Genomic DNA, 12,709 nt, shown 5'->3' with positions numbered 1-12,709 from the left:
GTAGGGCCTACTTCAGGAAGCGTACAGTGCTAAGCGCAAATCCTTTGAAGTGTCTGCAGCAGTCTCCAGCTTAATTTCTTCTGCGGGTTAAAAGTTCTGAATCTAGGCCGTGAGAATACGCACCTCAAAATGCTGAATATAAATCTGCTTCCCTTTGATGGGGGATTACATAAGGAACGGTTCTACTGAAGTGCAGATGTATCCGGGTGCACGCTCAGTGTCCCAACACTTTCTAGTATTCGGAAAGCCATCGCGTCACATTATGAACTTTCCCCCCTTTGATGACACAGCACATAAAGAATCAGTCCTTTGTCAGAGTTTGTATTCCGTTTGTGAATTTCCCTGATGTATTTCTTTATGTCGTTGTTTCTCCAATTGGTGCGGATCAATGGTGGCGGTTGCCATTGCATGCATGACATGCAACAGCGTTGCTTTGTCTTGGTCTGTTGACTTTGCAACATATTTCACGTCGATATACTGTAGGTTATCATCTGCATGTGACACAAGTAGCTGTCATTTTTAAAGTGTTTTACATCTGTTCGCGTCTTAAGTAAATCAGATTAACATCACATAGAACCATACTGCACATCTACCTTAGTGCTGTGCTAAAACGTTGCCTGAAAACTAATTTCACCCGTCTAGGTCCCTTTCTCAGGGATGTACAGTATTATACCCTATATATTTTAACGTAAATCACAACGGGATTTGCAATGTTGTACTGCCACCTACAGTCTTAGCCGGATAAAATGGCGATGGGTTTATTGCAAAGGAAACTTGGCAGTTACATTTCGGAAAAAATCAATTAAAAATTTCCTCGGGATCTTGCATGCATTGAAAATCTAGCAGTAGCTATAGTAACAACGGCTTGTTGGCTGTAATAGATTGCATTCTGGCCTGATATCCTATCATTTATTGTGTGGACGTTTTACATTCTTTAACCCTAGAATGCCCTTTATTGCAGTTTGTCACACTTTAGTTCTGTTTGTGCTTGTATCATTCCATTATATTATTCAGACTGTGGAAGTCTAATAACAAGTGACTACATTTCAATTCATTTAATTTAATTGGAATTTAATTTACTTGAATGCAATCATGCTTCAGCAATTTGCAGTGGGCATTTTAAGGAGCTTCGTATCAAATGCAGTACATCTTTAAAAATATGGACTTGTAAATATATAGTGGAATAGTACAGTGCCTATAATGGATTTCACAATGACTTCAGCTCACATTCTTCCCTGTGTTGTGTGCTGGGGTGCTGAATGGCTGTCACAGAGTTCTGGAACAGGCAGTGCGTTGACAGAGGACACACAGGGAGAGATGTGTGGAACTGCTGTATATTTGAGGGAAATGCCTGGGACTGCACTCTGTTTACGAGACACCAGGGGCATTCTTCATGTCCTGTCCTGTCTCTACCGCCATATGTGCTCTACAAATCAGAGCTCCAGCCAGGTTCTAAACTGCGCCACCCACTTTGGTGACAATGACGGCACTTGTTGTTGTGACGGCATGAACAGCACCTGGTAACCTGACTGGCGGCGTCTTCGTTTGATCTTGTCCTGGCCTTGACCTTGGCATGACATTGGGCATGTGCTGGCTGTGCTGTCAGCCTTGCCTGGGGGCTGCTTGTGACTGTGTCTTTCTGGGGAGTGTAGCTTACCCTTCCTCCTCGGAACCCTGGTCTCCTGGTACTGGATTTGGACTGACTGTGGGCATACACATGTACTTATCATGTAATATGGTATGTGCACTAGAAAGTACAATGTACATCGATTGAAATAATAAAATGATTTAATGAGTGAAGACTGTTTTAGGTTTTGGGGGAAGGGGCAGGTACAAAAGGAATTTCAATGATCCCATTCTTTGCATGTTACTCTTAACATAGCTTTCTATGTCATTTTGAAAAAAATGTTGTGCTACTGTGTTACTTTTTGTTTGCTTTGGTTTGTTATGTTCTTATTAATTTTCTGTTGTTTCATCCTATCACTAAGTAAAAAACAGCACTACTTCCCCACCCCACCCATTTTACTGCATGATCAAGCACACATAAAAATCATTTGGCTTATCATCTCCCTGATAAAAGAACCCTATTCAGCTCTTTCAGGGTGTGGGTGTTAGGAGTATATGAAGAAAAGTGGAATTGGTTGATTGATTTTCAAAGTGTGCAAATCTACTTTCAATGTGCTCTATAAGGTCTATGAAATATTTTTTCATATATATTTCGCTTTTTTTTAAGGACCAATAAATTACGGTGGCCAGAAGTGTATATTATGTGAAAGGGAATAGTGGAGAGAGTGGTTTTAGATGTAACCCATGTCAAGATAAACTGCGCAAGAGATATTTCATTATGTTTCAATGGATGCACCGCAGGAAAGAGAGTCGCTAGTTAGTTACCCATTTGGTGATGAAGTACCTAATGCGTACAATGCTGATTGATCCTATTGAACACCAGCTCAGCTACTTTGCATGCATTAACTCTATTTCGAACGTGTCTGTCATCAGGCACATGGTCAATTCTGACTGATCATAAAGGAGCCAAATGCAATTTAAAGGTGTAGAGACTCCAAATTTGTGACAAAGAATAGAACTCTACATTTGTTTTGTTACCAGTTCCATAGCAATGAAAGGGAGAGTTATTATTTGATTAAGTATGTACACTGCAAAGCTAATTAATGAAAGAGGAATATGTCCATTGACAATGGCCAAATTGAATAGCCACAGTTAATATACCATGGGCCTATTGCAACTTGTTTTATTTTATGTATCGGAGACAGAACAAGTAGAGCTAATTTTCTTTTGTATCTATTTATCTAACTGACACAGCTTGAATGGCAATTATTGTGCTGTTTTATATTCATGTATTTTTTTATTTCATCTGAGAGAAAGAGGTGATAGTGGCACTATAAAACACGTTGAGACAGTCTCAGATTCTGCTCGTGGAATACAGTGTACCAGACTGTTCTTATAGTTTATGACTGTTAAGTCAGTTGGAACCTTAATTAATGTAATTAAGATGAGAGATAGGATGGTTCATAACTCAACTATTAAAAGACCAAAAAAAGGACTTGTACTTGTATTCTTTATTTCTGTCCTCAGAAATAAATGGAACAAATGAGCCAGCTTATTATATGTTGTAAAAAATATGGATGCACTTCTAGATCATTATTGTGCATTTGCAGATATAAATGTATTGTGCAGTATATTGTTAGTGCTTTATAAACTGCTCCACATATCAACATCCCCCTAAAATGTTTTTTATTAATGTGGTCAGATCTTGTTAGAACACGTCTGCCCTGTTGAAATTAACCTGCAAGACTCATGTTTGAATAACACTGCTAATTAATGTTTAACAGAAAGTACTCCCTACAGTAATTCTGGGTCACATGACCAGTAGGCTTAAACAGTATCTCATAGAAGCTACAAAACTGTTCACTGTCCACTATCCACTGTATTTAACCGAACATTTTAAACAAAGTTTAATCAAGAGAAAAGTTATTCTGCTCTAAACCGCCAACAAAAAAGGTAAGTTATTTCCAGTTAATACTGACAGCTATAGATTGATTTTAATTGTGGGACAATTACAAATGGTTGTTGCCGTGTTGTACTGTCTCTGTGTGACAGGAAGTCAGAACTTTTAATGCGTATATGTTTGACTTGTGAAAGGCCTGATAAGCAAAATGCTTCATGGTTGTATATTCATTTTAATGGAGGTAAGTTTTCTCTTTGACTATAGACTAAGCTTTGTTTCTGAGGTAAAAAAAACGATAAAAGGAAGACTTTGACCTGCATGCAACCTGACGCGCAAGCAGGGGATAATGGGAGACCTGTGTGAAAGGCACGGAAATGAATAACAATGGTAAAATAATGACGGCAATTTATACTGGCATGGTGTGCTCTGCGTCGAAGCCTTCATCGTAGTTTGGCATTCAAATATATGAAAATGATCTGTTTAGAATAGATTCAGTTTAGTTGCTCTCTGCAGTGAGAAGTGTAGAATATTATTTGGTATTTTAGGTTGACGCCGTAAATAATGTACCCAGAATTTTCCAGTAGGAAAGGTTTACAACCACTGTTTTTCAACTCCAGTCCTCGGGCCAACTTTCCGGAAGGTTAGTGTTGTAACCAGGAACTGACACACCTGACTGAATGACTGAACCAATCAAACCACCTAAAATTCTCTTGATTAGTTCAATCAGGTGTGTGAGTTCCGTGATACAACAAAAACCTTCTGGCAAGTACCGAGGACTGGAGTTGAGAAACAGTGGTTTAAAGGATAATAATCTTTGGGAAATATTCCTCCTCCTTCAAAGGAAAAGCTATAGCAAACATCTGCAAGACTTGGAGATGGACTATCCGAAGAATGAGCAGAATCCACCTCCCTACAGCCCAGGGTACTATCCCCAGAATCCTGCCCCCCCACCGGGCTTCCATGTTGGCCAAGGGAACATAGCCGTAGTGAGTCCTGCTGCTGACTACAACAGCATGGGGGACCCTGAGAACGGTCACTCTTGTGCTCCACCTGAGTACTCCCAGGGCTTTGAGGACCAGGAGACCTACCTTTTCTCAGATGCAACTATCAGGAGAGGTGAGTGACCTGGGGCTGATTAAATTCATCAAACCCATCAGAAAAAACATAATAATAATAATAATAATAATAATAATAATAATAATAATGATAATAATAATGAGAAGAAGGAGTTGAAGAAGACTCAGATGAACAAGAATTGTTATGGTAGTTTATGAATATGTTTATTTATGTGGCATACCAATTCATTGAAGTTATTTACAGAACATTGGAGTTTAGCATTTTAAATTAGTGCTCAATAAAGAGCAAACCACCTTTTACTACTAATCTACTGTGTATAGAAAACAATAGCAGTTTATTATCATGAATCCTTCACTTATCAATCCTGATCAATAAATCATGTCTGCCTCAAACCTGTGAGAACAGACAACAGTATGAAAATGGAGATATTTCAAAAAGGCAGTAAAGAGATTGTATTTTTACTGAAAAAAGGAACTCCAGGCCAGTTTGATCCTCGGTACTAGCTAGTAGAGGGTGAAGTCAGGTTCCCTAGCAACAGTGTGTCCTTGGACTCAAACCAAATGTGAAATGAGACAGGCACAACACAATGACTGGGTCTGCTTTAAATACATAGTTGTTTGTTTGAGGTGTTTCCATGTATAAAAACTAAGTGTTGGATGCCCTTTCATTACCTTCTGGTTATTGAATGATGTGCATATATTATCTCATAGCTTGATAAACTACATTTTAGTTCAATCTCATACAATTATAAGAATGATGGTCTACATGTGCAGTCATTCTGCAGTTTGGGCATATTCAACAATATATTAATATTGAATATTAAATCTTTAGACATCCAATCAATATGTTATGATATGATAATAGGATAATGACAGTATTGAAATAATATTACATTGAAACCATTATAAGAGTGGAGAAATGAATTGAGACAAATGATAAGAGCTCAGTGCACTGTTGCTGTTCATCTCTGATGAGAAATGGTGAGGTAATAGTAGCAATATCTGGACACTATTTGTCCTGACACCCCAAAGACCTACCAGGGATTATACTCTCAGTCCATCCATTCAGCTTTAGAAGGAGGTCCTAGATCTGCCCAAAATCATTTAAAATTGATCTGCTATATCAAACAATCCACAGGAATGTGCTACGGAAAAGTTTTTTTTAATTTTTTTTTTACCTACACCAGGAACACTGCAGTTTGAGTATATACACTTCTCTGACGCACACTCACCTTTGAGCCGCTGACTGTGTAACACAATTGAAGCAATAACCCAATAAATAATGACGTTTATCTTAGCTGTTACATGGTCCAACCTGCAGTCAGTGAGTGCCTTTGTATTAATCATTTTTTTAGAAGTCGCAAGAAAAGTTCATGAATAAGTGGGTTATGTATAGTTTCATATTGTGCTAATGATATGGGTAGCTTTGAAATGCTAAATTACCATCTTAAACAGTCATAAAAATAATTAAAAATTGATGATGAATATTTGATGAAAATGTTGAATATTTATAAACCTATGTCTGTCAATGTGATGGATTAAGTTTTCTGTTTAGCAGAAACTCTCTTCGTTACTTTTTCTGAAACTGGACCCATGTTCTCGGGGATGCTTATGGTGTCTTAAAAGGTGTCTTACAGCCTTTAAGATCAAATAACAATATAAATAATGTACTGAATAGAAGTTAGTACATTGAGCAAAAGTTTTGAAGGAGTTGTTCATGTCTTTTAGGCTTTGTGAGAAAAGTCTACTTGACATTGATGGTCCAGCTGCTGATCACTGTTGGACTCATCTGTGTATTTCTGTTCTGGTGAGTGTGGACAAAAATGCACAGCATGTTTCTTTACAAGCATATCTCCAAAGTAGTAAATACAATAGATGCCTACACTGACATGACATGATTGGCATTTGGCAGACGCTCTTATCCAGAGCAACGTACAGTTGATTAGACTAAGCAGGAGACAATCCTCCCCTGGAGCAATGCAGGGTTAAGGGCCTTGCTCAAGGGCCCAACGGCTGTGCGGATCTTATTGTGGCTACACCGGGGATCAAACCGCCGACCTCGCGGGTCCCAGTCATTTACCTTAACCACTACGCTACAGGCTGCACTGCTCTGGTGAATGGGTTTCTGTAGGCCTACTGGTGAGTGATTTCCAGTATTGGTCTGGTAAGCGTGCTTCTGTTTGACAGATGTGTTTCTGGTGAGTGCATTTCTGTAGTGGCGAAGGTATGAGTGAGTTTCTGGTGTTGACAGTTTATATTCTAGTTGGTTGCTTTACTGGGTAGTGTATTTCTCTAGTGGTGGGTTTCTTTACCCTGATAAAAATTCCAGCTAAGACAAGCTGGGATTCTACACTGGTCTTGGCTGGTCATAGCTGATCTGTGACTGGTCAAAGATGGTCAATCTGGTAGAGTAAGCTGGTGGCCAAACTGGTGAACTACTGTAACTGACTACAGGCTGGGGAGCTGGTGAGCAGCTGGCCGACCAGCTGAAAACCAACTGGAAGTGTCAAAACACTGCTTAACCCTCGTGTTCTCTTAAGGGTCAAAAATGACCCGCCACTGTGATTAACAGCAGAGAAAACCCCCTAAATGATCTTTTTTATCTTAAAAATAGAAATTCAATTAAGCTTTTTAGGGGTTTAGAGAAGGCAGATCATTTTTTTACCCTTAGGACAAGGGGAGTATACAGAATGTTAAGACTACACAAGGGTTAAATGAGCTTAACTCTTGATTATCAGCAGAGTTAATGGTTAGCATGTTTCCATTGCGGTGTGTTTAATTACTGGGTAGTGTGTTTCTGTAGTGGCTGGCCTCTGCATTGCTGAGGGAGGTTCTGTAGTGATATGTGACCCCCTTCATTTCAGTCCCACTTGATGCCTTCCTTTTGGCAACAGCTCTTCCCTACAAATATCTATGATGACTAACCACTGCATGTGTAATTTCCATAATCCCTTCTCAACTCTGGCATTCATACAGGGTTTGATAATCAATGACTCACATTATATTAGGATTCCTCAGTCATTGTCTTGGCTGGGCATTCTAATCTTTGTTCAAAGTCATTTTAGTTGATTGGGTTTGAATGAAAGTAATACTTGCCTGTATTTAAAATTTCTGAATCAATCTGATGTAAATCCAGTGGGAAATAAATGTGTTTTCTGTAGAGCATTTCTGCTGATATGAAACATACTAATGAAATAATTTATTTAAAATGAAGTGTCTACCACTAGGACCATAGTCAAGGGACACATAACTATCTTGAATAGGTGTGTTATATTTCCAATGTATATTTCATATTTCTCATTTAGAATTAACTGGCCTATGTTCCATTTTACAGTACAGTATCTTTAAAAGAAGATATTCGTTGTGAAGCTGCTTTTAATATCTGATCTGTTCTTCCATTTCAGTTATGATCTCAAGGAATGGGTTCAACACAATAGTTGGTTTACATTTACAATGATGTAAGTCATGCTGAAAATCTTCATTCTGTTATTTTGCATTGCTAATTTCATATTATTTGAATTAGGCACCAATTAATGGTTTTTGTGTTACATTTCAACAATATACACTCAGTGATAACTTTATTAGGTAGACCTGGTTTTTGAGCAGGAGTTCTGTGGGAAGAAACGTATTGCTAATGAGAGAGGTCAGAGGAGAAGGGCCAGACTGGTTGAAGCTGACAGGAAGGTGACAGTAACGCAAATAACCACGCATTACAGTGGTATGCAGAAGAGCATCTCTGAATGCACAACGTGTCAAACCTCGAAGTGGATAGGCTACAGCAGCAGAATATTTAATACGTCTAAAGAATAAGTCTAATAAATACCTAATAAAGTGCTCACTGAGTGTACATGACAATATAATATCTATTTTCTTACACGTTGTATGTCCATTTTGAGCAGGGGACTGGTGTTTGGTCTGATCATAGTGCTCGCGTGCTGCGACAGTGTACGTCGGAAGGTGCCACTAAATTTCATCTTCCTGGGACTGTTTGTAAGTAACAAGGTTTTTACTTCACACAAACATTGTGCAAAACTACTTTTGGGAGTTTCCTCTCTTCACTTCTCAGTGGGTTGGGATGCACCAGTAAGCACCAGCCCTGTTTAATCTTATCCAGCTATGAGTGAAATGCATTATTTTTCTGTTTTCAATTCCCTTCTCCATTCCAGCCTCCACTTGTTTTTGGCTTCACCTACTGTACAGAGTAGTGGCAGCCATTCTGCCCCCTGGCCTTAACTTGCTGCCAATGTTATATTTTAAATGCTGTAACATATGTGTGTGTGTGTGTGTGTGTGTGTTTATCATTTTCTTCTACCACATTTATCCTTTGTCTGTACAGACCATTGTGGAAGGCTTCATGCTGGGCTCAGTAACAGTGTGAGTACCATCATGTTTGTACTGTGGTGGATGTAGTTGATGAATATACAAGTTGGTGATATACAGTATGTGTGTAAATATACACTATTTATTACATAGACCTGTACACCAGCTTGCTAATGCAAATATTTAATCAGCCATGTGACAGCAGCTAAATGCATAAAAGCATGCAGATTTGGTCAAGATTCAGCTGTTATTCAGCTGTTATTCAGACCACATGTCAGAATGGGGAGGAAATGTGACACATTGTTAATTATATAGGTCAGAGGAGAAGGGCCAGACTGGTCAGTGGTATGCAGAAGAGCATCTCTGAACACACAACACATCAAAACTCTAAGTAGATAGGCTACAGCAGTAGACCAATGAATCTGAAAAATAATAATAATAAATAATGATAATAAATACCTAATAAAGTGCTCACTGAGTGTATAAAACAGACAAAGGTTTATCTTTTTAAAGAGGCAAACAAGTGGCCATTGTGGGCAGTGGTCATTGATCCAATCAGGCCACACCGACAAACTGCCAATAACTAGAGACCTGAAACTAGGGCCAAATTCATCTACCGCAGTTCAAAATGATTGTTTTACAAAATAACATAACACTCAATGACAATTAAATTTTTTTACATTTCACGAGGTGATGGAGACAAAAGAAGATTAATTCCATCAAGGGCCACCAATCAAATAATGATTGCTGAAAAACAGCAGTTAATGAGCGTATGAAGTTGATGAATGAATTTGAGGTGGTAGGTAAATGACGAGTTGTGCTCTGTTTGGCTCTCAGGTTCTACGAGGCTGATGCTGTACTCTGGGCTGTCGGTGCCACGGCTCTGGTCTCTCTGGCAATGAGCGTGTTTGCTATGCAAACAAAAGTGAGCTTCTTCATTCATTCTGTCACAAATTGTGTATCGGAGGGCAAGTTTGGACTTGGTTTTCATTCTAGCACAGTTAAGGATACATTACTGTATGAGCAAGATAGTTAAAGTGATATGTTTCATTAAACACTCTGATGGATGAATGGATTTTTTTTTTTACATAAAATAAGTGAGACACTCTGCATAACTGCCTAGTTCATGGTTGAAACAATAGCATCCTGCTTGGGAATTGAAACGAGGACAGTGCTATTGATGCAAATCACCATACAGCTACTTAAGTGCTAATAGCGTCCCCTTGTGGAGAATCTTCAGCCTGCTAAATGTGAGTGAGTGAGTAAGTGAGTGAGTGAGTGAGTGAGTGAGTGAATGAGTGAGTGAGTGAGTGAGTTAGTTTGTTAGTTAGTTAGTTAGTTAGTTGATCGGTCCATGGTGTGCTTCACATCTAATATAAATCTTAGAAAGAAGAGCAGGTGTTCTGTTTCTGCAGCTGTTCTCTTTCTGCACATATTACTTGGTCCATAAAATTTGACCTTCTCATAATGGTTCTGTCTTCAGTGGGATTTCACTGCAGCCAGTGGGACTATGTGGGCAATTGGCTGGACGCTCATATCATTTGGACTGCTTTGTGCAATTCTACGGACACAGGTGAGTAAAGCAGACACGTTTCAGAATTAGCTTACCAATACTGTATGTACGACCGCTCAGCTGACCCCAAAAGCATAAGCACAGTTGATACAGTTTTGTAATTATTTAGAAGACACTCTTATCCACAGCATTGTGGGAGATCATATAACATGCATTGTGGGAGAAGCAACATGATCTCACACCAGTTTTTCATGCGCTGAGTCATGCATACCGAATCCTTGATAAACTCCACCCCACGATGACATACTGCAACTGCAAGGAAAAATATAATAGATATAAAACAGATGTATTAACACATAATCAGTGGGCAAACGGCAAAACTAATTGTAGCAAATTGAGGTTATGGTTAGGGTTAGGGTTCAGATATAACATTAACAATATTAATTGAGCATAAAGACACAAAGATTTTTGTAGGCACAAGTTCGAGAGCCTCAGTTCGGGTACTGTTAACTTCAACCACTAGGGGCGGATGTTCCTATTTTTGATGATTTTTTGTTTGTATTCCAACATTTTTAGGCCATTAAGAATTAATTATGAGGCTTCAGAAACATGCCACTTAATGATTCTTTTTTTCTTTTTTTTTCCTTCCATCATCAGTATCTATACATTGTATATGCATCATTGGGGACTCTGGTCTTTTCAATTGTAAGTACATTTGTTATGATTCATGTCTATTGGGACATTCATTGTTGGAAAAAAGTTAAATGGTATCTTTATTTGTTCTAAAATTTCAGCAATGTTACCTGCTAGAATTATGTCATTGTTCAATTGTCAATTGTCAATTGTCTCTCAATTTTAATTGAGCACATAATTTAAATGACAAAACCACATACAAAGTCTTAAGTAAACAAAATAATGCTGTATAAGATGATACTCAAAATAAAATGTCATTAATTCATTTATTTATAGAATATATTTTTGCATTGGTTGGCACTTCCATTCAAAATAGCAAAATTTGAATCTCAATATCTCACCCGTAAAATTTGAATCTCAATATCTCACCCATTTCAAAAAACCAATCTCAATGTTATTTTGCAGGTCTGCTACAAATACCCTAAATAGAGTCTAGAAAATGTCTTTTAGAATGACATATATATATTGACTGTGATATCTATGTTCCTTCCCTGTCGCCCCTTCTTTCTCAGTATTTGGTGATGGATACCCAGCTAATGCTTGGTGGGAAACATAAGTACAGCATCAGCCCAGAAGAGTACATCTTTGCTGCTCTAAACCTGTACCTTGATATAGTCACTCTTTTCCTCTTTTTACTACAGCTTATCGGACTCTGCCGCTAGTACTAGGCTACTTTTACACCTAAATCTGTTTACTGTACAAAGCACTGATTCATATACTACCTTCCATCCAGCAATGATCTCTGTACACCCAGCTCTGATTCCTGTACAACCTTTCACGCACCTCTGATACCTGTGTTAACTTTATACCCAACTCTGATTCCTGCACTACTGATACGTGTTCTACATTCACACCTAGTGCTGGTGTGTGTGTGTGTGTGTGTGTGTGTGTGTGAGTGTGTGTGTGTGTTCATGCAGGTATTTCTGCTTGTATTTTAATGAGGTGAAATTGCCGTGATAGCAGATGTTATGTTTTGGAACAGTACATTTGCCTAATTAATGTCCAAATGAATGTGCTAAAAACATCTTAAAGTACTTTTACTCAGAGAATTTTGGAATCTGGGATCAGTTCAGCTTTCTTTTTGATGTCAAATAAATGAATGTGAATGGAATTATTATTTTTTTAAACAATTGTGCAAATCATAACTTAAAATTGTAATTTATAATTAATTATGTTTTCTTAATTTGAAAATAAAAATTCCCGTTTTTACCACCTTAATTATAAGTGTATTTCGATGGTATTTACTCATTTTATCTAAAAATGCTAACGGTTGGGAATTTGACATTACTAGACCATAAAGCAGTTTCACACATTTAATTTAAAATGTATTTTTATTTTACATTTATTATAACATATTACTGTGCTATTTATTCAATATGAATTATTGGTTTTTATTTAAGGAAATCAATAATACTAATTCACATCTTTGTACTGTGAATTGCATTTCATTCTGTTATATGCCATGTCTAATAGTATTCGATCTGCTCTGAACATTACTGTCATCTGAAAACCTATTAGACTCATTCCACAACCCCATACTAAACACCAACAACTTCAGCATGAGTGTCACCCATAGCTGTACAGCCATATTTATAATCCACACCATCAAAAGGCCCGAAATTCTAATCTCCCTTACATTTT

The 12,709-nt window shown here is 37.9% G+C and overlaps 1 protein-coding gene across 1 annotated transcript; it reads left to right on the top strand.

Moving 5' to 3' along the window:
- Nucleotides 1-3,399: 3,399 nt before the first annotated feature.
- On the top strand, nt 3,400-12,156 carry zgc:110410 (uncharacterized protein LOC553618 homolog). Its single transcript, XM_061218912.1, has 10 exons — nt 3,400-3,519; nt 4,308-4,582; nt 6,271-6,349; nt 7,947-8,000; nt 8,442-8,532; nt 8,879-8,916; nt 9,700-9,787; nt 10,346-10,435; nt 11,033-11,080; nt 11,581-12,156. The coding sequence occupies exons 2-10, from the start codon at nt 4,342-4,344 to the stop codon at nt 11,728-11,730; spliced, it is 879 nt and encodes a 292-aa protein (XP_061074896.1). The 5' UTR covers nt 3,400-3,519; nt 4,308-4,341; the 3' UTR covers nt 11,731-12,156.
- The last annotated feature ends 553 nt before the right edge of the window (nt 12,157-12,709 follow it).

Source organism: Conger conger, chromosome 1 (assembly GCF_963514075.1).
Source record: "Conger conger chromosome 1, fConCon1.1, whole genome shotgun sequence".
NCBI lineage: Eukaryota > Metazoa > Chordata > Actinopteri > Anguilliformes > Congridae > Conger > Conger conger.
The sequence above is the reverse complement of the archived record's forward strand: the minus strand, read 5'-3'. Positions and strand labels throughout refer to the sequence as shown.